This window comes from Arvicanthis niloticus, chromosome 26 (assembly GCF_011762505.2).
Source record: "Arvicanthis niloticus isolate mArvNil1 chromosome 26, mArvNil1.pat.X, whole genome shotgun sequence".
Classification (NCBI taxonomy): Eukaryota; Metazoa; Chordata; class Mammalia; order Rodentia; family Muridae; genus Arvicanthis; species Arvicanthis niloticus.
The window spans coordinates 37,303,571-37,328,468 of record NC_133434.1 but is presented as its reverse complement, the minus strand read 5'-3'; the positions used below and the strand labels follow the sequence as shown (position 1 = coordinate 37,328,468).

The 24,898-nt window shown below is 41.1% G+C and overlaps 1 protein-coding gene and 1 non-coding gene across 6 annotated transcripts in view; one reads left to right on the top strand and one right to left on the bottom strand.

Annotated features, from left to right (window-relative positions):
* The window catches only part of Dennd4a (DENN domain containing 4A), a 93,364-nt gene that overhangs the window by 31,649 nt on the left and 36,817 nt on the right, over positions 1–24,898 (bottom strand). For all 5 annotated transcript variants that reach the window (XM_076925775.1, XM_076925776.1, XM_076925773.1 and 2 more), the window contains 8 exons: positions 22,918–22,984; positions 21,488–21,546; positions 18,726–18,870; positions 18,275–18,450; positions 15,265–15,365; positions 10,719–10,937; positions 9,629–9,774; positions 327–460 (listed from right to left, as the gene is read on the bottom strand). In XM_076925775.1, coding sequence (XP_076781890.1) covers positions 327–460; positions 9,629–9,774; positions 10,719–10,937; positions 15,265–15,365; positions 18,275–18,450; positions 18,726–18,870; positions 21,488–21,546; positions 22,918–22,984 — 1,047 coding nt within the window. The remainder of the gene's footprint in view (positions 1–326; positions 461–9,628; positions 9,775–10,718; positions 10,938–15,264; positions 15,366–18,274; positions 18,451–18,725; positions 18,871–21,487; positions 21,547–22,917; positions 22,985–24,898) is intronic.
* LOC143439502 (small nucleolar RNA SNORA17) lies at positions 1,937–2,066 on the top strand. Its single transcript, XR_013107723.1, has one exon. It is a non-coding gene; the product is annotated as a small nucleolar RNA SNORA17 (small nucleolar RNA).

Here is a 24,898-nt window from a genome sequence, read left to right as displayed (position 1 = left end):
GCACGCCTTTAACCCCGACACTCGGGAGGCAGAGGCAGGTGGATCTCTGAATTGGAGGCCAGCCTGGTCTACAGAGTGAGTTCCAGGAAAGTCAGAGATACACAGAGAAACCCTGTCTCAAAAAACCAAAAGTTTTTTTTTTTTTTTTTTTTTTTTTTTTCCTGTCTATGCCTCAAAACTTAATGGATGCAGGATAGGCTTGCTTACCACCTAAAAATTAGAGATTTGTAAAGTTAGTATTTTTGAAAATACCACAGTCCTTAGGAAGCTATGCCACCGACAAGGAATGGCTTCCCTGTCAACCACGTACACCGTTTCCTCAATACCTGTACTGTAATGGCGGCTCTTCGCCGTTGGGAAGATGGGGGATCTCTGGTGGTGTCACAAAAACAGTGTGTTCACTTTTGAAAGATGCATCCAGTTCTATAAGTCGAACTTCACTGCTCTTGTCTGTATCCACCTGGAGTTTTAAAAACGCATTTAAAAGCCACACTGGTTAGGCGAGATTCATTCACAGAGGAATGGTTAGTTAAACGCACCTTCTCCATCAAGATCTACTACAGAACTATCTTTAAAAAGTACCCTAACCTGCTGAGCCATCTTGGTGGCCCTATTCCTAATTCTAAGTGTATCTATGTCTTTTTTAAAAAATTGTATTTATTTACTTATTTCGAGACAGTGTCTCACTATGTAGCCCAGGTGGGGACTCACAAGATTTGCCTGTCTGCCTCCCAAGAATTGAGATTAAGTCTGTGTTACCATGCCCAGTTCTCTATTCCTAATTTTTTAAAATGGAGGGTGATTATGTTTGTCATATAGATTCTTTGTACATGTCCTTTCTCCCAAACATGCACGCCCAGAATTATCAAAGTGTCATGTGTGAGTGATGGCATCATTGATTTATCTCGATATCATTTATTTTCTAATTAAAGTAATGAGGATTAGTGTGACTTAATTTTTGAAAAACTCAAAGTAATAATTGTTAGAACACCACTTATTTCCATCCTGTTGGAGGATATTTAAAAATCCGTTTGGATAGAAGAAGCTGACTTCCTATTTTCAGCTTGTCAGAGAGACTTTCAGGCTGCCAGTGTGCGGAGCTTCCTGTACGGAAGCATGGCCGAGCCTGCCTGATTCTCTGAGTTCTAACTCGGAAAAACATAACTTTTAACTTTCCTTTTTATCGTTTTCTTCTGGCATGCTTTTTCTGACCCTCCGGGCTTCTTACCCTCCTTCTGAAGTCTCCTCCCCCTCTGACCTGTGGCTTCTTGCTGACTTCCATGTTGCATACACCACCTTTCCCAGACGCCTCTCACAAGGCAAGGTTTTGTCTCTTCTCTCCCTTTCCAGCCCCACAGCTGACAACGTTTACAGACTGCTTGCTCTTATGTGTTTTCTCCCAAACACTAATAAACTTGTCCTTGAGCTCCTTTCTGGGGAGGAGACGTCTATACTGACCCCGGCACGGATTCCATGAGGCCAGTAAGCCAGAGGAGCATGTGCCCTGCCAGCACTCAGCACTGGTTTGTGTGTGTGGTGCTGAGGACTCAACTGGAGTCCTACACTGAGTAGGATGCAACCTTCCACTAAGGTACAGACCCAGCCTGGTACGGTGGTCATTTTTAGAAAGCAAGATGTATTCAAATGTTTCTACTGTGTTCTTATTTTAAGAAAATAACAGAATGTGAGAAAAAAAAACCCCACCTATCAGTGCTAACAATGTTTTTGTAGGTTTGCAACAGCAACTAACTACAAGTAATGCATGTGTCAAGCAACAGGTAAATAAAGAGTGAATTCACCAGATAAAGTATAGTCACCAGTAATGAAAAATAACAATTCTACAGCTTTCTGCCCGAATAAAACATATACAATACCTTCATTTGTTTCTTAAAGTCCCATGAGAATGACAATAAGATCGGAAATAAGAAACCAAGAGCCTGCACCAGAGGTGTTGCCGGTATTGCTGCTATGTCACTTGTACATCAATAGGTGGCAGAGAGAGAAAGGATGTGTCCATGCTCAGTGTTCTGACTTGTGAATATTTGAATAATTAGTAGTCTAACACTGCCGGGGTGGGGTGGGGTGGGGTGGGGTTGGGGGAGGGGGAAGGAGAGCTTGATAGGACCACTAGTTATGTGTTGTGCAGGTCTGGTCAGACTCCCAGGACAGGGAGTAAGTCCAAAACAAACACCTTCACTTAGGACCTGGCCTGGGTGAGGAGTCAGCCAGAGATGACCACCAGACTGGTGCCATGGGGCCCTGGCAGAGAACTAGCCTGAGGTGACCACCAGTCTGGCACTGTACAGGCACGGGGGGGGGGGGGCAGGCCATGTCCATATGACCCCTGCCCAGTGCCACAATGCATGAGTGAGACTCAGCACTCCTGAGACCACTTCTGAGAGGACCCCAGAGACCATGGTCACCACTAAGAGGAGCAAGCAAGTGGTAGAGAAATGTGGGCACAATGAAGAGAGGCAGAACTGGAGACTATAGGGTAGTAAGAAACAGACTGTTGTGAGTAGCTATTGGTCCTATCTGGAACCATGGTGGGGTCCTGGCCTGTTGTGCTACCAGGGGCCAGGTTTGGGTATGTGGCTCTGAAGCAGCAGGCAGACATCCCTGGTCTGGTCTTCTGCCTGGGGACATGTTGATGTCATGTCTGAAGACTATGCAGAACGGGCCCCACCCTTTGTCTGGGTACCAAGAAGAGCTTAACCTGGGATGACATGAAAGCAGGACTGTCCCCTGCCCCTCATCAGCTGTGGTACTTGGCCCACACATTGTAGAAGTTGTGGGTGAGCTGCCCCGAGGATATGAGTGTGGGAGAGCTGGCCCTGCCACCTGTCTCCTGTGCCTTGGCACGTATGCTGGTACAGAGCAGGAGGATTCCCTTTCTCTACCTTTTGCCCTTGACCCCTGTGGCCGGAGGGAAAGCTGGCTCCAGTGAGGGAAATGAGAGCTGGAGAGCAGGCCCCGCCCCTCACCTGCTGCAGCACTAGAGAGCAGGCCCCGCCCCTCACCTGCTGCAGCACTAGAGAGAGCAGGCCCCGCCCCTCACCTGCTGCAGCACTAGAGAGAGCAGGCCCCGCCCCTCACCTGCTGCAGCACTAGAGAGAGCAGGCCCTGCACCTCGCCTGGGCAGTACAGTTGAGCTGGCCCTGAACGTCATTGGGGTTGCAGGTGAGCCAGCTCCAAGGGCAAGTGCAGGAGAGCTGGCCCTACCGCTTGCCTGCTGTGCAGTGGGTGGTGTGGATGAAGGAGTGATTCCCCTTACCCTTCCTCATCCTTCAACACTTATGGCAGACAGGAGAGCTGGCCTCGGGGTCATGATAGTGGAAGAACTGTCCCCGTCCCTAGGGGATACAACTCAGGAGAGTAGGCCCTCACTTGTCTGAGCAGCAAGGTAGGACTAGCCCTGGTTGTGAGGGTTGCTGGTAAGCCAGCCCTGAGGGCATGAGAGCAGGAAAACAGGCAGGCTGACCAGCTCAGATACCTCTCAGGCCCAGACCCAGGGCTTTGGATTGGCCCAACCCAACATCTACCCCATCTATGAATTGTTGGAGTGCATGAAAGGGCTGGTCCTACAGATCCAAAACTACAGGAGCTCCATGACACAGGGCAACAAATTAGGGAGAGGAAGAAGGGAAGGGAGAGGGAAAGGGAGGGAGAGAAGAGAGAGTAAAATAAAAGAAATAAAGAAAAAAAATTCTAGAAGTGAGTGAATTCCCAAATTAAAAAAGATTCACACACACCCATTCACTGCATAAAAAATGCCTTCATAAAGCATTTCCCCATACTCCCTGAGGTCCCAGGATGTGGAGGATCTCAGAGGTGCCCTGAGAAAGAGACACAAATGCCTAGAAATCAAGACAGATTAGACTTTTTGCCAGCATCTCACAGGGCAGTGAAAGACAGTGTCGTAAGTTTGTGACCAAGGGGTAGAGGAGAAGGCATTTCAGACAGCTTCACTATGACAGGGAAATACACTAAGTAGTTACTGAAGCAGGAGCTGAAAGTAACATCCAACACCAGCAAGAGGTTAAGAATACAATTACCAAGGTGCTGGAGGAGGAAAAGCAGGCATCTCATATTAAAACAGGTAAGAAGGAGAATTCCAGCAACAATTTTTAAGACATAAATGAATAATGATGTGCTAAAGAGAGTTTCACTCTTCCTAAGTTTCCAGAAGAATTAGTGTTAGGCTGAGGACAAAGGTAGCACAACTGTTCACTGCCAGGGAGAAAAATCAATGTGCTTCTGTGTTTCTCTGCATACAAAATCAAACACAGTTTGAAATGGATCCACAGATTCAATACCTTGGCAAGAACACTGCCATTTAACTGTTGTTTAAACCTTGGCATTGTATTGTAAGGACAGCAATGTAACATCCTACATTTGTCACCCGGGCATCTCTCTGTCTTTGGAAAGTACAGTGATGTCTGTCTCAATTGAGAGAAAAATATATGCAACACCATGCAGAATAAAACTAAGATATTTTCATATTCCCTTTATATCTTTCCAGAAGACACTGTATGCTCAGAAAATGCAAGGGAGGACTTGAAAGCATCTTAGCTGACGTTCTGCTACAGACTGCCTGCGGCTGAGTCCCTTCCTGTAGGAGCAGACTGCATGAGTTTAAAATATAATTGTGTGAAGAACAAGGACACATGGTTCTTAAATTAGTCACAAATGAAATGCAAATAATTCTATGTTGTTATTATTTGTATTCAGCATCACTCATTTTTCATTTCAAAACAGAGTCAAAATGTTTCCAGTTTGAACGTGCTAAGGTCAAAAGAGGAATATGTCTAATCTATGTTCACGCACAGGCATGGGCTGGTGGAGGGAAGTAGTACGTATCTAATTTATTCATTTATTTTTCATTGTTATGCTTTCAGAGGTAAGAGGATTTGTTCACTTAAAAAATTTGTTCCTTAACCAACTAAGGAACAGCCTACACATAAATGATTATTCTGTGTTAGAAGTGTTAGAAGACATTCTGAAAATGCTTGCAGATTAAAATTATGTACTGAGTCTTTATGTTCAGTGTTTTTATAGGGGTGCAGGGCTATGAAAGGCAGTCACACTGTACTTATATTTCAGGAGTTCTGTTCTGTATCTCCAGAGACAACTAACCTCTGATCCAACTTTACACATGAAGCTTATTAAAATACACACTAGGTCTTGTGATTATTTTATTTTCTCCAATAAAGTATCCCTTGAATTATAACAAAACAAATACAAGTAACTGTGGTTTATTATACTAATTCTCAGGATCTCATTAGTCTGCTTTTGCTAAGCTTTGTTACCAATCTGTCCCTGCATCATACTTCTTAGCTTTGATTTTCTGCTTAGTCAGTAAAATCTAAAAGTAGTTAAATGTGTGTATATTAGAAATCTTTCATAGGATCTAGACTTCTTAAATAGGTGGTGGGGTCTAACGCTTTGATTTAATTGGGAATCTGCATGTCCAAATGCTGAAGGTCCTTGTCCCCAATTGGTTTTTGATCAATAAAGATGCCAGCAGCCAACTGTTGAGCAAAGGGAGATGGGTGGGACCCTTAGATTTGCAAGGGCTAGGACTTGGGAGAGAGGAATAGTCAAGAGGATTACCATGATGCAGTAGGAGACAGATCAGATTTGGAGCTACAGGAGAGAAAGCTGTACTGGCTGGTTTTGTGTGTCAACTTGACACAGGCTGGAGTTATCACAGAGAAAGGAGCCTCAGTTGAGAAAATGCCTCCATGAGATCCAGCTGTAAGGTATTTTCTCAACTATGATCAAAGGGGGAGGACCCAGCTCTTGTGGGTGCTGCCATCCCTGGGCTGGTAGTCTTGGGTTCAATAAGAGAGCAAGCTGAGCAAGCCAGGGGGAAGCAAGTCAATAACTTCTCTGCATGGCCTCTGCATCAGCTCCTGCCTCCTGGCCTGTGTGAGTTCCAGTCCTGACTTCCTTTGGTGATGAACAGCACTGTGAATGTGTAAGCTGAATAAACCCTTTCCTCCCCAACTTGCTTCTTGGTCATGATGTTTGTACAGGAATAGAAACCCTGACTGAGACAGTGGCCATTGGCCACTTCCCTGACTAGACGTGGGGTTGCAGGGGAAGTTTTAGGAGTGCCCAGCCTTTGAGGTAGCCAAGGCATTTTAAAATTAACTGGCACACGTGTGCACGTGTGTGTGTGTGTGTGTGTGTGTGTGTGTGTGTGTGTGTATCTTCCATTCTTAAATAGGAAGAATTCCTGGGCGGGTGGCTAGAAGCATGAAACCCACCTGGAACACAAATCAGTGTAGCTAAAACCTCACTGCTAGAATGTGAACTCAAGTCCTTTCCAAGAGAAGCCAGTGCTCTTAACCACTGAGCCATCTCTCAAGCCCCCTGGAATTTATATTTTAAAAGAAATTGTTCAGATCATCACTACATTGACTCCATCACATAAATATCAAGTGACCTACTGAAGTCCCGAGACAGTGTAAAGTATTAACCACTAGGAGATCTCCTTAGGACAGGATGGTCTAGAGATGGAGTGAAATGACAAGTCTTGTACAGCCTACAGTATTAATAAGTATCTCATTAGACTATGTGACATTAGTTTTTGTTTAACTAAAACATAGACGTGTGAATAAAATACAGTGAACGCATCAAGAAGAAACACTATAAAACTTACCTAGAATCTTGCCACCTAGCTCAGTGCTCCCAAGTGGGCCAATGAACAAATTCATTGCTGTATGTCACTAGCTAAGTCCTGACCACTAATTTGGTCTCATATGACTAGTTAGCCTGGTATGAAAATAACATTATACAAATGCATGTCACTGTTCATAAAGGATGTACATACATATGACCAGTGGAGACCTGGTTCTCTGGTTCTCTCTTATGAACACAATTATTTTTGTAAAAAGGCTCTAGAGAAAAATTTACAGATATGCTTTCCCATTTCTGTCAATATTTTTATTCCATAAGGCACGCTTACAATATTTATTAAAATGTTGAAAATGGTGAGGAAGAGATTCATCTGCTTTTGCAGAGGACTGGAGACTAGCGTTCAACTCCCACAACCCAAATGGGTGGAATTGACAGAGGATGGAATTGTGAGGGTTAGTGTCAACTTTCAACTTAACAGAATCTAGAATCATCTGAAAGATAGGCTTTAGGTATATCTGTGGGGCCGGGTGGTGGTGGCGCACGCCTTTAATCCCAGCACGTGGGAGGCAGAGGCAGGCGGATTTCTGAGTTCGAGGCCAGCCTAGTCTACAGAGTGAGTTCCAGGACAGCCAGGACTACACAGAGAAACAAAAAACCAAAAAAAAAAAAAAAAAAAAAGGGTGTATCTGTGGGTGACTGTCTTGATTAGTTAAGGTGGGAAGGTTCATACCACTATGGGCAGCACCACTCCTTAGACAAAGGACCCTGGACTATGTGAGGGAAAGCAAGCTGAAAACGGATGCATGCATGCATTGCTTTTGTCTTCTGACTATGGAGCAGCTGTCTCAAGCGCCTGATGCCTTGACTTCTCTGACATGATAATACGAGCTAAAATAACCCCTTCATCCCTTAAGTAGCTTTTGTCAGAGTATTTATCCTAGCAATGGGAAAAGAAACCAAGATATCATCTTTAAGAAACATGATATCTTGTTCTATTATTGATAATGTCCACTTTGACAACTTAATTTTAATGTGGAGTCTGTCAGACTTTCCCTCTACAGTTCAATTCATATTTATTTTGTAGAGAGGTATAGTGAACTACCTTGCTTATTGTCAGACTTTGAATTATCAATTGATATCTGCATAGACTCATGATTTCCCATTTATTCATCAGATTAATTTGTTACTAACATTTGATGCTTGAATTCACTCAGGTCTGATAGTGGGAACCCCTTCAAATAGGTTCTGTGCATGTGTTATACACCTCTATCATCCTTGGAGGAATCCTTCACTCCCTGATACAGGGTATTTTAGAGTTTATCTATGATGTTTCAGTGTCCAATGTGTAACCAATCATTTCTCCAAAGAGACCTGATCCCTTTTGCTATTTGGAAGCCAAAGTCTGTCTCTTTGGCTTTAAGGTGTAGCTGCTTCCAGGTTCTCTCAATATACAAAGTCAGAGGATGTATGTATATGTACACAGATACATGTACTTATTCCTATAGCTGTTTGTATCTTTGTCTATCATGGAAAACCAACAACCTGTTTCCAAAGCCCCCCTCCCTCTGGCTCTCAGCTTGCTCTACTTCTAAGTCTGTATGTGTGGAACCCTTTCCCGACCGCGGTAATCTTTGCCACTTTGAATCCATTTACTTATCTGAACATCTTCCCTACATGTATGCAGCCTTCTCCCCTCTTCGGTGCTCTGCTCCCATACAGGTGACTCCTTCACTCCAACCCGACAAGCCTGTACACACTGAATTTCATGCTGCCATGCTGGCATCTCCTTCATCCCATTTGCTATGCCCAGCCCCCACTCTGCCGACCTGTGTAGGCTCTTGAGCTGCACACTGCCTTCACCATCACACTCTTCTCATCCTGGTTAAGGTCTGATATCTGAGGATAGCTGTCTGCCCCCAGAAGGGTGCTCTTTCCTTCTTGTTCTGGGTCCCGTGTCAAGCTAGATCTCTGAATGGAAGCTCTTTGCTCATGGCTCTGTGTCTCCTCTAGGCAACTCAACTCTCTTAACCATACTCAAGATCAGACAGTGTGTTCGGGGCCAGTGTTTTCCTGCTTCCTTCCTTTGTTTCCAGCTTGAACCCAGCCCCATCTCACCTAAAAATAAAAGGACTGAGCAGAAAGTAAATAATTTCATGTATGAATTTAAAATAGATTTAATATAAGGTATAAATTCACTCTCAATTGTAAAAATAGTTACATGACATCTATTATGCTGTGTCCTCTATTCTAAGCATATGATAGCTCAGGATGTTAGGGGTTCGTGTGCTTGGGAAAATGTCCCACTCTATACGTGCAAAGACAGGGTTAGGAACCTAACCTTAACCTTGTTAAGATAAAATTCTTACAAAACACCTTTAAGAAGTATGCTTTTGGGGATGCAGAGACAGCTCAACGGTTAAAAGCACTCACTGCCTTTTACAGAGGACCTGAGTTTGGCTCCAGCATCTACAGCAGGTAGCAAGCGACTGTCTGTAATCCCAGTTCCAGGGCAGCCAGTGCCCTCTTCTGATCTCCCACATCCTCCTATACGTATGTATATAATTAAGCATATGATTTTAAAAACATCCTTTTTTTTTTTTTTTTTTTTTTTTTTTAAAGAAGTATGCTTTAAGAAAGATGGCTTAGCAAATAAAAGTGCTTGCCACACAGGCTTAACAACCTTACTCCATCTCTGGAACCCATGGTAGAAGAAGACTAACTGACTCTCAGAGTGTTCAAGACTGCTCTCTGCCCTGCCCACATGTGTGCAGATGCGCACACACACTTATGCTACTAACAATAAAGTAAAATTTAATAAAAGTATGCGCTGTAATTTCTAGGAGGCTACCCAAATTTTCATTGTAAGTGGTCAAGTATGAAAATAAAATTATTTTAGATTTCTGTTACAAGCTATACATAGAAACAGTAGCACAACATTTACAGCAGTCACATAAAATAAGCCAGGGCACTGCAGACTACTTACTTTATCCACACAGTCATCAAAGAAGGCCAGGCTTGCATCTTTATCGCTGACAAAAGAACATTCCTCAATGAAGCGAATAAACATTTGTGTTTTAGTCATCATGTTATAGAATTTTTGATGTGATCGGTCCCGGCTTCTTAAGAAAGCTGTTCAGTATAAATAGATAATGTGAGAATAGATTCAGAAATTTTTTTGCTAAAAGAAACTTGATCAACAATATCATCTATATTCTCATTTTGTTCACTCTTTTACTGAAAAACAAAACAAATCAAAACTTAAGTTTTTTGATAAATGGGGAAGAACTAGGAAAAGCAATAGAAAAGGGACACAGATGGTGCAAGCTTCCACCCAAAGTCATGTCACTGCCCTGATAATTATACATGAACTAGTATATCTCAGTCTCTGCAACTGCTGCTTGTGCACCGCATGTTAGTGTTGTGTGCATGCTTTCGCTGCCCCTTGTTCTCTCTCACGCTGCACTGTTCTATTTAAGGCTGTAACTGGATCTGCTCACTACTGCCCTCTAATTGCTAATCTTCCTGACTACACACTGTATAAAAGAAGTACCTCTTCTGCTCACTGATAGAGTCCACATGTTCAACATTTCATGGCACCGAGCACATACTTACTAGATTAATTTCTTTTTCAAATGTTAAATACAAGAGAAAGTAAATGTATGGCATGATACCAATTAATTGTACCGTGGGCTTCCCGACTTCCCCCTTTTCCCTTGTCTTACAGACAGAAAATAGCATTTGTAAAGCAGACTGAAATAAAACAAACCAGGCTGTTCAAGCCTGGAGGTGACCATCCCAGGGGTTCCTGGCAGCCCTGACAACAGAGACCGTCGATACCTCAACACAAATGTGTCTCTACAAAGTGAAATTAAATGTGCTCAAGAGGTCCTGTAGTTCTCAGACAGAACTGTTCTTAGGGTTCCAGGTAATGGACCTGCCCTACAGAGCCGGCGCCCCCATGGCCCTCAGAGCAGGTGCATGCTTTGTAAATATGAACTATTAATTCAGAGAACAAATGCTTTGTTACAAGTTTAAGCTTAACATGAAAGCTACAACATTACACGATCACTCACCTTGAAGGGCAAAAAGAGAGGTTGCATCTGTTGCTGTCTCAGACGGGGCTTGTGTTATTGGCCGTAAGTATGACCTATAACCTTTTAAAATAGAGGCCATGAAAAACAAGAATGCCTCTTGGATTTCCAGATCTATCATGTGCAGCCTCTTCCCGGAATTAAAATCATAATCATTCATTGCTAAGTCCATGAGTCCATCATCTCTGGGTCTCTGCTGCACTGTGAAGAAATACAGGGTTTGAGATTTTGCCTGTGAGAAATAAGGCTCAAGCTAGTTTTAATGCAAATGCATGGTTTTCCAAAACTGCTCACGGAACCACAACTCTCCATGTACATCACGTCATAGTATGCAAGCCGCAAGAACTTCTCTGCCACTTTAGGTTCTGTTGAACATGTTTATCTAACTTACACCTAAAATTATTCCCATAAATGTATCATCAGAGTAAAGTTCATGCTCTAACATAAGTACATAAGTACGTGTGAGTATGTACGTGTATACACACACTAGTAAACAAAGTGTGAGTATGTACGTGTATACACACACTAGTAAACAAAGTTCCTAACAACCACGGCACTGGGAACACAGAGGACACAACCATTTTGATTCTTTCTTCATAAAATCCAAGTGCCTGCGGGCTAAAACCAGAAGGACTAAAAAACAAAAGCCTCTTCCTGGACAACTCAATGACAGAGCCACTGGGTGGTAAGGAATATGGAATAGTTTACATCAGAGGAGCCTGGCTGAGTCACTTCTGTTCCTTGCAGTAAGGTATACTGAGGAGCCCAGAAGCCATGAGTGGGAGCCACCCTCCACAGCAGGAGCAACCGAGCGCACACACACTGTTGAGAGACCACTGAGGCACTCTAGCCAATGACACGCGGCTTGAGTTTGCAAGAGGACTCCTAGTCCCCCACCCCCCAAATCGCACCAGGGACCATTTGACAGTGTACGTATATTTTTACAAAGATTTATTTATTTTACTATGAGTATATTTTTCCATGTGCCTCTATGTGTACCAGGTCTGTTGGATCTCCCAGAACTGGGATTACAGATGTTTGATTGTGAGCCACCATATGGATGCTGGGAGTCAAATCTGGGTCCTCTGAAAGAGCAGTATTATGAAAATAATTAAAAAAAACAAAAACAAAAACAAAAAAAAAAAACAACTGTGGCTGGAGAGATGGCTCAGTGGTTAGGAGCACTGACTGCTCTTTTAAAGGTCCTGAGTTCAATCCCCAGCTACCACACGGTGGCTCACAACCATCTGTAATGGGATTCGATGCCCTCTTCTGGTCAGTGTGCTCATATGCATAAAACAAACAAATCTTAAAAAAAAACCAAAAGAAAAAACCAAAACTGTTTTAGAGGAGATGGAAAAGACTTGAAACTCCCCCGACTCTGATCTGGAACCAGATCCTCTTGCTATAAAGAAATTTATTTACAAAACAGGCAAGCTGGGGATGAGGAAGGCTTGGCAGGTGGGATGTTTATTGTGCACACATGAAGGCATGTATTTAGGTCCCACATAAAAGCCTGGCATAGTCACATGCATCTGTAACCCCAGGCTGAAGGAAGAGGGAAAGACACAGGGAGACCTCAGGGTTTCAGTGACTAGCCAGGCTCCAGGTTCACTGAGAGATCTTATCTCAGGTGGGTAACAATAGAGGATCACATGTGACCAGGTGATTGCACTTATATCCACACTGGAGAACAGAAAAACCAAACAGCAACCCTTGAATGTGGTTTGCAGATCAGGGTGCTCAAGGTTAACTCCCTGAGTCCCACAACTTTGTTGTAGTGAAGTCAAAGAAGGCCCTGTTGGTAAGAAACCCGACCCATTTACACACAGTAGGAATCCTCCTCTCAAAGGATCAAGACAGACGTTCTAAATTCTTCAAAGCTTATAGACCTTTTAAGATATAAGGAACAGTTAATTATGTAAACTACCAGTTTCCTTAAACATCTGCAGCTTTAACCTTTAAGAGTAGTTCATAACACTATGGAGGAGGCTCTGTGGGTGAAAGGCCTTGGAATGCAGATCTGATAACCTGAGTTTGGATTTCTAGAACACACACAGAAAGCAGATGTAGTAGCCTGCACCAGTCACCGCAGTGCTCCTACAATGGGAGGCAGAAAGGGAGAATCACCCAGAAGCTCGCGGCCCCGTCAGCCTGGAGTATGCAAGGGCAGCAGCAAGCAAACAGACCCCACCTCCAACAGGGTGGAAAGTAAGGGCTAATTACTGAGAGCTGTCCTTTAACCTCCACACCCAGGGCCGGAGCACACACAAAAACACACACACATCATACATACACACACATATACACAAGACTTAAAAGGTAAGTTGGAAAGTAATCAAGGGAGACACATGATGTCAGTCTTTGGCCTCCATGTGCATATGGACAGACACACACGCACACACACACACTTTTTTTAAAAGCAGAAATCTTGTCTTGGGATCCATAGCTGTATCTTCTGCACTCTATCCTTCACTAGAGTTGGGCACACTGACTACTGCACTGAGTTATTCACATTGGCTACAATAGCTGCTGGATTCTGCAGCTCTCCACAGGAGGAAGCCATCCTAGAAAGCAAACTAGGGAACAAAAATATGTAAACAATTGACCTAATCTACAGATTTCTGTGTAGCCCTGGCTGTCCTGGAACTCACTCTGTAGACCAGGCTGGCCTCGAACTCAGAAATCTGCCTTCCTCTGCCTCCCAAGTGCTGGGATTAAAGGCGTGCACCACCACCGCCCGGCAAGCTTGCTGTTTAATGTCATTTAAAAAATATATACTCCAATACTTTCGAGCTACTATGGGGTTGTCTAGTTGCTTCTAAGCTTTATTAACACTGTTTTTTACATTCTATTTCAAGCTATATTCTTAGTATCTTGAACCTTCACAGGTGTAGGCTATTTCCCACGTCTGCATTTCCTAATAAATACAAGAGAACTGTTTATACTGCCACATCACTATTGGCCATATTTCATAAAATAAATAGTAAACCTTAGACACTGAATGGACCATTGCTACAATGCTAACGGAATTCAAGACATAGAAGCTTACATTTTTATCAGAAATTCTGGATCATTATTGAGATATATTCTTACATAAGCTTTTTTCCTAAAACACTTCATATCCTAAAATCAATTTCTACTTTGTTTTTAGCAAATGGCAGATAGTTCCAAGACAGGCATTAGTGAAGAGGTTAGGACCTGACTCATCTTTCACCGACAACAGCACTTTCTAATGTACTTTAAAGCATTCATCTTAGATTGTCTAAGGCTTTCTGTTTTATATATGAAGAAGACATACTAGTGGCAATCCTTATTTCTTCATGTTATTTAGTAATGGCAAAATTCAAGGAAGTGACCTCTCTAGTGCCCTTTTGAATTTTATTATCTTAAGGTAGTTTTATAAAAAATCTATAAGCTGTATAATACTTATTTATAAATTACTCGTTTGGTTTCTAACATACTTTGCTTTAATAAACATTAAATAAATAAACATTTGCTTTAAAGACTATAAACACTTTCCTTTCTCTCCCTTCCTTCCCTCCTTCCCTCCCTTTCTCCATCTCTCCCTCCTTCCTTCCCTCACCCTGCCCTGTCCCTCTTTCCCTCCCTCCCTTCTTTCCACTTTATTTTTTGAGGCAGTTTCACTATGTAGCCCTGGCTGGAACTCACTATGTAAACCAGGATGGCCTGGAACTCAGAGATCTGCCCCTTACTCCAAGTGCTGGGATGAAAGTTGTCCTCCACCAGGCCTAGCCGTAAACACTTTTTTTTTTTTTTTTTTTTAAATCTGAATCATCTGAACTTTTTAAAGATAGAGTCTTGCTGTGTAGTCCTGATGAGCCTGGAACTTGTGTACAAAGGCTGGTCTTGATCTTGCTACAGCCCAGTTGCCACTGCCTCAGAGTGCTGCTGGAGTTATAGCTTTGGTTAACAATGCCAGACTAAAATAGCCTTTTATTTTATTTTTATAGGGTCTTATTAGTAGCTTACTTGGCCTGGAACTTATTATCTAGTTTCAAGGCTGGCTTGAAATTTTGGTGATTATCCTGCCTCAGTTTCCCAACTGCTGTGATTTCATGTGAGTTATGATATCCAGTTACCAGTTGTTTTTTGTTTTTTAAAGATTTATTTTATGTATATGAGTACACTGTAGCTGTCTTCAGACACACCAGAAGAGGGCATCAGATCCCATTACAGATGGTTGTGAGCCACCATGTGGTTGCTGGGAATTGAACTCAGGACCTCTGGAAGAGCAGTCAGTGCTCTTAACCTCTGAGCCATCTCTCCAGCCCCACCACTTCCTTTAAAACAAGATAAGTATTAGTTCCAGTATCATGCTCCCTTTAGCAGCACAGTTATACAAACTAGCATTTACTCAGGGCAGACGGGCCCTGCTCCAGGGTGACATGTAAATATTCTCTGTTTTCCTCATTACTTATATTTCCTTAGCTAAAAAAGAAAAACAATCCAGACAAAGTCAGTCATTTTCTCAGAATACATTATATAAATTAAGCTATTCACTTACATTTTGCCAACTGCTGGTGCAAATTATTCAGCGTATTCATCAGATTTTTACATGGCTTCTTCGGAAGAATCTTCCAGGCTACATTCTTTTTGTCACCAGTTCTGAGATTAAAAGACAACAACAATACATTTGTTACATGGACCTTTGGAGGAAGTAACTCCTGTCACATTTACCCATGAAGGGGAAACAGCCATCAAACAAAAAATGCAACACATTCAGAATAGTCGGGTTAATGAAGAAAATCCAACAGAGGCAGATTGGGAAAGTGACGATGTAAAATTGATTTGCATGAAGGTGTAATCCGCCCTACGTATACTTCAGCAGTTACTGCTGTCTACACAGCGTCTATTACTTTGGTGCGTCATGCTGGTAACAGATGTCCTGAAGAGGCCAGCATGCCTTTGCTTTCATGTGCAAGGTTTAGACACAGAAAGACAGGAAAATCTAACTGCAACAGTGTTTCCTAAGAGAAGAAAAGGTATTACTACTGAATTTTCAATGAACCTAGAAACTATTAAAACACGTTGCTATGAGCTTAGCTTCTTGGTTTCCAAAGTGTAAAGATGTTATCTGCTTATAAACTAATGTCTCTGTCTATAGTAGGAACCTATAATCTACTTTATTATAGTCATTATAACACAGGAGGGCTCTACCTTGGGCCAGGAGGTATAAAATACCATAAAGCTTTTGAACTTAACTATACTTTTTCTTTAGCCTACTTCTTATTTATTCAGTGTTTTTTTTTTCATTTAAAAAGTAATGAATACTCACATTGACTGTTGAAAAATAAAGAGAAAAAGAGAAGGCAAGCAAACTCATTATGTTCTGTGCACAAAGAACAGCTCAGTACAAGTGGGTGGTAGAACTGCCCAAGCTAGGGTTTTATCTATAAATGTCCCCCAAATTTCTCACAGAACAAATAAATACCAGTTTGAAAAATAAGCAAAAAAATAGTAGACAAAAGGCTTAATCTTATATAAATTAATGATCTTATAATTTATCCTCTTTTCTATGGAATGAAAATAAATATACAGGCAGAGCAGGAAGGAACTGCAGACGTTCTACTGTGAAAGAAATAATAGTTTTTACATCTATAAGGTGACTAAGAGCACGGTACAGGAAGACGACAATGTAGTTTCACCTCTGACAGCCTTCTACATTTTTGCTCATGGTGTCTCCATTTACAAGATTACTATTTGTTACAGCTACCTCATCATTAGTGGTAGAAGTCTCAGTGTCACAGTGAGAGATTAACAGTTCAGAAACCAAGTGCCGACGGAGTAAACTATGTGTCCTTTAACTGCTCACAAGTATAAGTAAACCTGTGCTTTCTTATGTGTCAAGAGGAATTGTGAAATTTCATAAAGGACACAGACGAAAGTGGGGTTACTAGGCTATACATGTGACTTTATGCACATTATATTTTATAAATATTTCTTGGAATTCAGAACTTAATCTGTATCGTATGTACCTGGGGCAGGAAAGGGAAACTAAAAGTCCTATATTGGGAGTTTGTTTTTCTTTCAAATTTCAGGTCGGAGTTTCAGAACTTCGGATGCATGAAAGCAATGTCACTTGTAGGGTCCCCCCAAGGCTTGGGTGGCCGGTATTAAAGAAAGAGCCAATGAAAACAACTCATATCATTTTTGACTCTTCAATTAACTAGTGATCAAAGTAGAAAGAAAGTACCAAATATTATTAGGTATTAGTGAGACACAGTCTACTAAGTAGCCTTGGCTCTCCTCAAACTCACCACATAGACCAGTGTCCTGTACTCATAGAGACCTGCCTGTCTCTGCATTCTGACTGCTGAGATTAAAGGTGTGTGCACCGGTGCCCAGCTAAGAGGAGGTTAATTTAACAAATCGAGAGTGTGTGAGAGAGAAAGGACTTTGCCTGTCATAATAAGCGCGCTGTGCACTCACTGGTAGCACTTCGTTTAGCTTTATAAATCCCTGAGAGGTGGCTCAGAGGTTAAGAGCACTGTCTGCTCTAACTAAAACACAGAAGCACCAGGAGGGACCACAGTGACAGAGCACAGGCTTCGCCTACATGAGCTCTGGGCTCAGCCCCCAATACCAGCAAGTAAACAGAGAAAAACCTGCTCCTTACTAAGTGCAGAACTAAAGTGGCTTTAGGGATTTTCAGAGGGGCTCGACGGGGTCGTTTGAACCTGGTCCTGTGGGCACCACATTGCTGCTGCCACCTCTTCCTTCTTTATTGGCTGATGGGAAACTAGTCTGAAAACTGGATTCAAAGAAATAAGGAAATATTTTTTAAAAGCTACATTCCAAGAATATGAAAAGGGGAAATTATGTATAAATTTGTAGATTATTTTAAAATTAGAACATGCTAATTTTGTTATGATACACCAGTATTCTGATACTGTTATACTAGAAATAAGATTAAACTACAGGAATAGAGTTTTAACTCAGTTGTGATTCTCCCATACTCATCTGGGGAAAAAAAAAGGAAAAAAGGTTTAAAAAATTCTTGTGGTACCTGGCATTATTTTTTATTAACTTCCCAATCATCATCTGAAAAGATATTTTATATGTGTGCAATTTTATGCGCAGTCTTCATAGTGGCCAGAAGAGGGCATCAGGTTCCTTGGAAATGGCGTTATGGGCAGTTGTTAGCAGCTCTGTGAGTGCTGGGATTGAATCCGCACAGTCTGCCAGAGCAGCTGAACCACCGAGCCCGTCTCTCCAACCCCAACTTCTATCTGACTTTATTTCCCTTGTGCTAATGTTTTAAGCATAAGATTATGTTTCTTAAATATTTAAGCCTGAGGATTAAAAGTGTATTTTCTTTCCAACACAACCACCTCTAACATCCTAAATATCCTCTACTTAAGCTCAGCAAGAGCTGATTAGGAGATGGTAAACTCAAAATACAAAAAAATTAATACGTCTCAAAGGAAAACTAGTCAGCAATTACAAACTGCAAATCCACATACAGAGACAATGGAGTTACAGAGTCTTGGCTGTAAAGTCTCGAGCGTACTTACTGAGAAATGGTGTTGGTATCTAAGTCTACACAACTGACATCTGGTGGAGGGTCATAAAGATCAAAGTATCTTGAATCAATGCCTACTATGAATGGGCACGGTGCACTGAGGACATCTGCGAGAGCCAGCGGGCAGAGGGGAACATATGGGCAGGGCCAGTGGAAAGGGAAGATCATCTTCGATAAACAAAAGATGGAAGAATATTAGGATTCTTATATTGAAGCATAAGTTATCAGCACATACACAAAATTATATTTTAGATTATTACCTGTAGTTTAATGTTTGATAATGAGTTAAATAATAACTAAAATTAAGTCAGGAAATTAAAACTACTTCAACAATGTATAAATCTACTACTTTCTGAAACGTAGTTAAGCATTGAAATGACTTTCAGTTACATGAATAAGTTAAGTTTAAGCTGAACTGACTGCCTGTAAGAAATGGTACTCACAGACACTAATGCTTCTGTCACACTGGTGAGCACAGAGGGCCGCAGGGAATGGATAAGGATTTTGTGTTCTGTAACAGCAAACACCAGCAGTGTCACAGCGTTCTCAGGTCCGAGATTCTGGAGTAGTGTTGAAAACTTTCCACCACTGTCAGTCCGAGCAAAATACACATAAAACAAAAAACAAACAAAACAAAAAAAACCCAACAAGTTACACTCCTAATTATGTAGGAGGGCAGGGCTGTGTGTATTTAACTTTAAACATATCTGCTGCTCTTGGGCAGGGAAGCCACAGCATCCCAGGCAGTATGAACGAATGAGAGTGTGTGAGCTTTTAAGGCCATGCACTTTTCAGCACTGCATTCAGTATGGAAAGTCTTCTGCCTGTTCTGTTTTTCTGTTGTTGTTGTTGTTATTGGGACAGGGTCTTGCTATGTAGCCCAGGTTAGTCTCCAGTTGTCAACCTTCTTGTCTTGGCCGGCTAAGTGCTGGGATTACTGGTATTTACTAACACACCTGCAGATCTGCTCCATTTTATGTAAGCAGATCTGCCACACACATAGTGTCCTCTCAAACAAATTCAATTATTTAAAAGAATGCTTGGTTAGAAGCTAATCCTTTAATAAATGGGCCTTTGGTTAGTTTCTTTTGAGTAAGGGTGTCACTATATAGACTTGACTGTCCTGAAGCTCACTATGGAGACCAGGCTGGCTTTGAACTTACAGAGACCTATTACTCCATCCTCCCAAGTCCTGGGACTTTTAAAGGTGTATACCATCATGCCTGGCTTTAATGAAAGGTTTTCAATTTATAGTACTTATCACAAAACCATGCCTTTTCAGGCCTGTCTCCCTTTAAGGAAATATAAATATTTAAGTTTGGATTTATGAATGTAAACTCCTCACTATTATAATGATAACAGCATTAGGAAATCAAGAACTATGAAATGGTGAGATACATCTACACAGCGGATTAATAAAGCAATAAACTTAGATGCTCTAGATAGGAAAAAAATATTGACTAACCAAGTAATCTAGTAACCAGTGAACATTTTGCCTATATAATGGTAAATAACTTATTTCACTGGGTTAGGTTTTTTTTAATGATGAAGCAAAACTAATAATAAGGTTTTTGAAAAAAAAACATGCGCACAAAAAATTGCATGTGTTCAAAACAAAGTTATTCACAACAGCCAAAATATAGAGGCCTCCTAAGAGATAAATGGACAAACAAAACGCAGTGTATTCATACAATGAACTACTAGCTGGAAGGAAAGGGCTGGAACAGTGATGCACGCTGCACAGGAATGAACCGATAAACCTGTTCAGTGAAGGGAGTGAGAAGTAAGAAGACTAAATGTGTATCACTTCATTGACATAAAATGTACAAGAGACAAATCTGTAGAACAGTGAAGAAGATCAACAGGTATCTCTCTGTGTGTGTCTGTGTGTGTGCGTGCGCACACACAAGTGCATGTACATGTTCACATTCCTGTTCTCTCTGTGTGTGCACACACAGTACATGTTCACATTCCTGTGTATGTGTTTGAGCATATATATGTAGGAACAAACAGAATCAAGGCTAGCAGCAAAGAATACAGACTAAGTAATGTATCCTAAACTTTAATCACAATAATAGCTGCAGAATTCTGTGAATAAAATCATTGATTTGCACACTTTACTTGGGTAACTTTTTCATGTGTAAATTATATCTCAACAACGCTGTTCCCTGCATCAAGTCCTTTTGGCCGCTTAGAGTCATTGGTAATCGTGTGTCCAGCTTATTTTCAGCTCAGATAAGAGCTTGAAAAACACTCATCACTCTGGGCTATGGGCTAATGATGAAATCATCTGTAATTCTTACAAAATGAATGTCAAAGATGGCAGTTGGTCTCCCTAAGGTATGTGCAACACAATAGTTTAATTATACCATAACTATTTCTGACAGAAAAATTACATAGCTAATTAAATGTCAAGAAATGATACCTTAGGGAATGTGTATTTTGTAACTTCTCTGAGAGTTTAGAATGATGAACTATGTACCGTTTAATAAGTATTTTTTAAATTTTGGATTAAACTTAAAATGTATTTTAAGCCAGGCAATGGTGACACATAACTTTAATCCCAGCACTTGGGAGGAAGAGGCAGGCGGATTTCTGAGTTCGAGCCCAGCCTGGCCTACAGAGCAAGTTCCAGGACAGCCAGGGCTACACAGAGAAACCCTGTCTTGAAAAAGAAAATGTACTTGGATATATTTCAGAGGACAATTAGAGCTAAAAATACACTGCCTTCATAATCTATTATCCCATAGTAAGTATGTGGTAACAAAGATACACAGAGATACTAAACACTATTGTAAAAGCTTTCTTTCTTCTCAAAAACTAACCCTAATATTAAGTAAAAAGAATCTGCTAAGAAAGGGTTAAAGGAAAGTGCTCCCACTGACATTTGAAATGTCAGCCAGGAAAGAACACACGTACATTACCTAGTTCACACTAGACTCAGAGAAACGATCAGGGCCAGAGAGACGGCTGAGTGGCTAACAACGCCCACTGCTCTTCCAGAGCCCACGCTGGGCAGCTCATAGCCTGTAGCGAGTGGCTAACAACGCCCACTGCTCTTCCAGAGCCCGCGCTGGGCAGCTCATAGCCTGTAGGTCACTTCCAGGAAGCCCCACACCCTCTCCTGGACTCTGTTGCAGATACATGGATGTGGAATGTGCACACACAGACGTAAAGAAACACGGAGAACTGAAGCTTTACTTGCCTTAACGGAAGAGGTGAAGAAACAGGCTGACTGAGAATCAGATTATCATGTGGGGATAACTGGAAGATTTAAAACAAAGCAAACATAAGGATGAACTCTGATCTCCTGATAGACGTGGACTAATGAGGGCACCCGTGAAGCTCCCCAGATCACCAGCATAAGAGCAGTTAATACTTTCTGGATTCTCTAAAGCATGTCTTGACCTCTGGCTCCTTCCAACTTCTTACTCTAAATCCTATCTCTTATGTCTTTAACTTTTCCCCAATTCTATATTAATAAATTTGTTAACAGGTTAAATTTACTCAATAGCATACACTTAGGGTCAGTAAACGTACGGCCTGTAACCCAGCCATGGGCTCTCTGCTTTGTAAGCAGTTTTAATGTAATATAGCCATGAGACTCCCCCACACACCCTCTAGCTGACTTTGTGCTGTAACAGCAGAGCAGAGCCCTGCAACAGAGGACTGGATAACCTGCAAAGATTAATATTAGATAAGATCTAGACAGGGAACATGTGCCGGCCTCTACTATAAAACAATTCCACGTGTGTGTGCTAGATAGCACGCTGGCACCCAGTGTCATGAAGTAATGAACAGCTGTGCAGACCAGCTGTCAACACCATCAAAAAGTATGCTCTAGAAATTTTATCTGTATCAGTTTAGTAATGCAACTAATTTCATCTGCATTTTCAATATGCACATTTCTACCAATCAGTAAATATCTGCTAAGTGATTTCTAATACTAATAATTCCACCTTCAGGGCTGTAGTAACCAACAACACATGTGATATCTACACATGAAAATATTTCCTTTGTATGAAGCATTTCATAGATTAAATAAACAGGCAATTTAAATTATCAAGACTTCAAAAAAGATATAAACATAGGAACAGAGATGTTTTCAACTGTGAAAACATTTATAGTCATTTAAACTTCCCTGCCGCATCTATGGCCCAGGCATCTCCTCCCTCCTGCAATATATAAACATACAACTATATCTGATAACTATTCTAATACATTTAACCAACTATATGATCGTCAAAGGCACAAACTTTCAAATTTAGAAACAATGTATATGTGTGTTGGGGGGGGGGGAGTTTATAACCTGTATACTTCTCTTTTTTTCTTCAGACAGACCCACTATGTAAACAAGGCTAGCCTAGAAGTGACTATGTAGTTAGTCCAGGCTGAAATCAACCTCTCAACCTCCTGCCTCTACATCCCAAGTGTTGGGATTACATGTGTGCACAAAAAGTCCTCTTCTGTGGATGGAGTTAATAAATTATTAGAGCCTGGATTCCAACATGGACAAACATCTGGCTTTCTCCAAAGCTCATTCTACTTTTCCCCACAATGAAGTTGTTATGCTTATGTCACACGCTGACGGAGCTATTAATAATTCATATGGCCGTCATATTAAAAGAAACTTACCTGAACTAAAATCCGTGGCCTCTGAGGAGATGGAAAGGGAACTTTATGCATAAAATGAGAAATATGCCTTGAAAACAAAAACAGAAACTCAATTGATTCCAAAATTAATACCATTTGCTACGTGGTTAACATGCCATCACAAATTCAAGCTCCTTAAGCCCTGAGCACTTAAACTCCAAAGCCCCTAGTACTGTGGAAACAAAGTAACACAAAAAGTTGTTTGAATCATTAAAGCTGCCTCTGATTAAACTGAGTAACTTTATGTTGACAGCTGATTGTATGTAACAACATTTTATTGTTAGTGTCTCAAAACCATGTTTTCTTCTCCGTAAGCAGGAAATAATCAACATTACTCAGGTTTGTAAATGATGAATAGGCTGGGTGAGGTGGTGTGTGCCTGCAGTCCCACCTACTTGGGAGACTGCAGATCCCTTGAGTTCAGGAGTTCAAGGCCACCTGGGCAACAAAGGAAGCCTTCCCCATCTCAGTAAGCCTTCAGTTAAACAACGGGTAAAAATCTACATCAACAAGATGACTTCTTGTTTTGTTTATGGTGATAAGGATCAAACCCAAAACCTTGCACACACCAGCAAGTATTCTTTCACAGAACTACACCCTTTGGGTCTTAGGGATATGATTTTGGTATATACACTCTTGAACTTGTAATCCTCCTGCCTCTGCCTCTGCCTGCTGAGCACCAAGATTACAGCCATTCACCAATCAATAAGTTTTGTTTTGAATATAAAAGAAGGGGGAAAAAAGACAAAACAAAATATATTTTATTCTCTCTGGGAATAAGCTGCTTTTCTTGTATTGTTTTTCTTCTAAACATTATTTAAAGATTATCTTATTTTTAGAAGTGAGATCATGACAAATGAATGGAGAACTGGACAAGTCATTTATCGATTCTCTGATGTAACTGTGTCCTGTGCAGACAATATGAGAAGCTACTAGTCGCTACTATTACTTAAAATCTGGAAGGAAAGTAAGGGTTAGAGGAATGAGTAGCACAAGACACACATCTGCTTGATTATCTGAAGCAGCTAGGGAATCAGGACTTTTGTATGACACATGAAATTCTAAAGGTGTTCAAGACCCATTCGGGGAGGATGGGCAAGGTCAAAACTCTCTTTATTTTATGGTAACTGAGAGACTCCATTTGCCTTTCTCTTACAGTTGGCAATGGCAATGATAGTGTCAAGGCACTGTGAATGAAACTGCTAAGACCCTATGAGAATGGAGACAGGGGTAAACTGGTAGATGCTGTATTTTACTGCTTGACTACTATAGACTAAAATAAATGACAATTTCACTTAAGAATGTCTCTGATTGGGGCTGGAGAGATGGCTCAGAAGTTAAGAGCCTTTACCATTCTTGCAGAAAACTCAGTTCAGTTTCCAACACCCACATGGTGATTTATAACCATCTATAACTTTAGTTCTAGGATATCTGGTACCCTCTTCTGACCTCCAAGGGCACCAGACATACATGTGGTATACAGACATACACACAGGCAAAACAATCCCACATATAAAATAAAAATAATAAAAATCTTGAAAAAAGAATGTCTGGATTAATGTAATTTGAGGTAGTAAGTATCTGTCCTGTATCTTAATTCTAAAACATATATTTAGAATATTCTTTGATGAAGGATTAGTACCCATAAAGAGTTACTATTTCCGACAAAAGCATAGTCACCATCATGATTTTGCAAATGCACTTACGGGACTGAGTTATGAGTGAATTAGTTGTTTTTTTCCCCACACAGAATGCCATTGTTGTTTGGAAGATGATGGGCAAATCAAGGTTATCCAGTGTTAGCTACTTAACAGATATTTTCCACATAAAATTAACAAAGTGCCATTACTTTAAGAAAAGACAATTTTCAAGTGAAAAGTAAGAATTTGTCAACATGAACCCAAAAGCTTTCCAATATTCAAAAACTTTTCTGAAAACTGGGAATGTAGCTGAGGGAGGACAT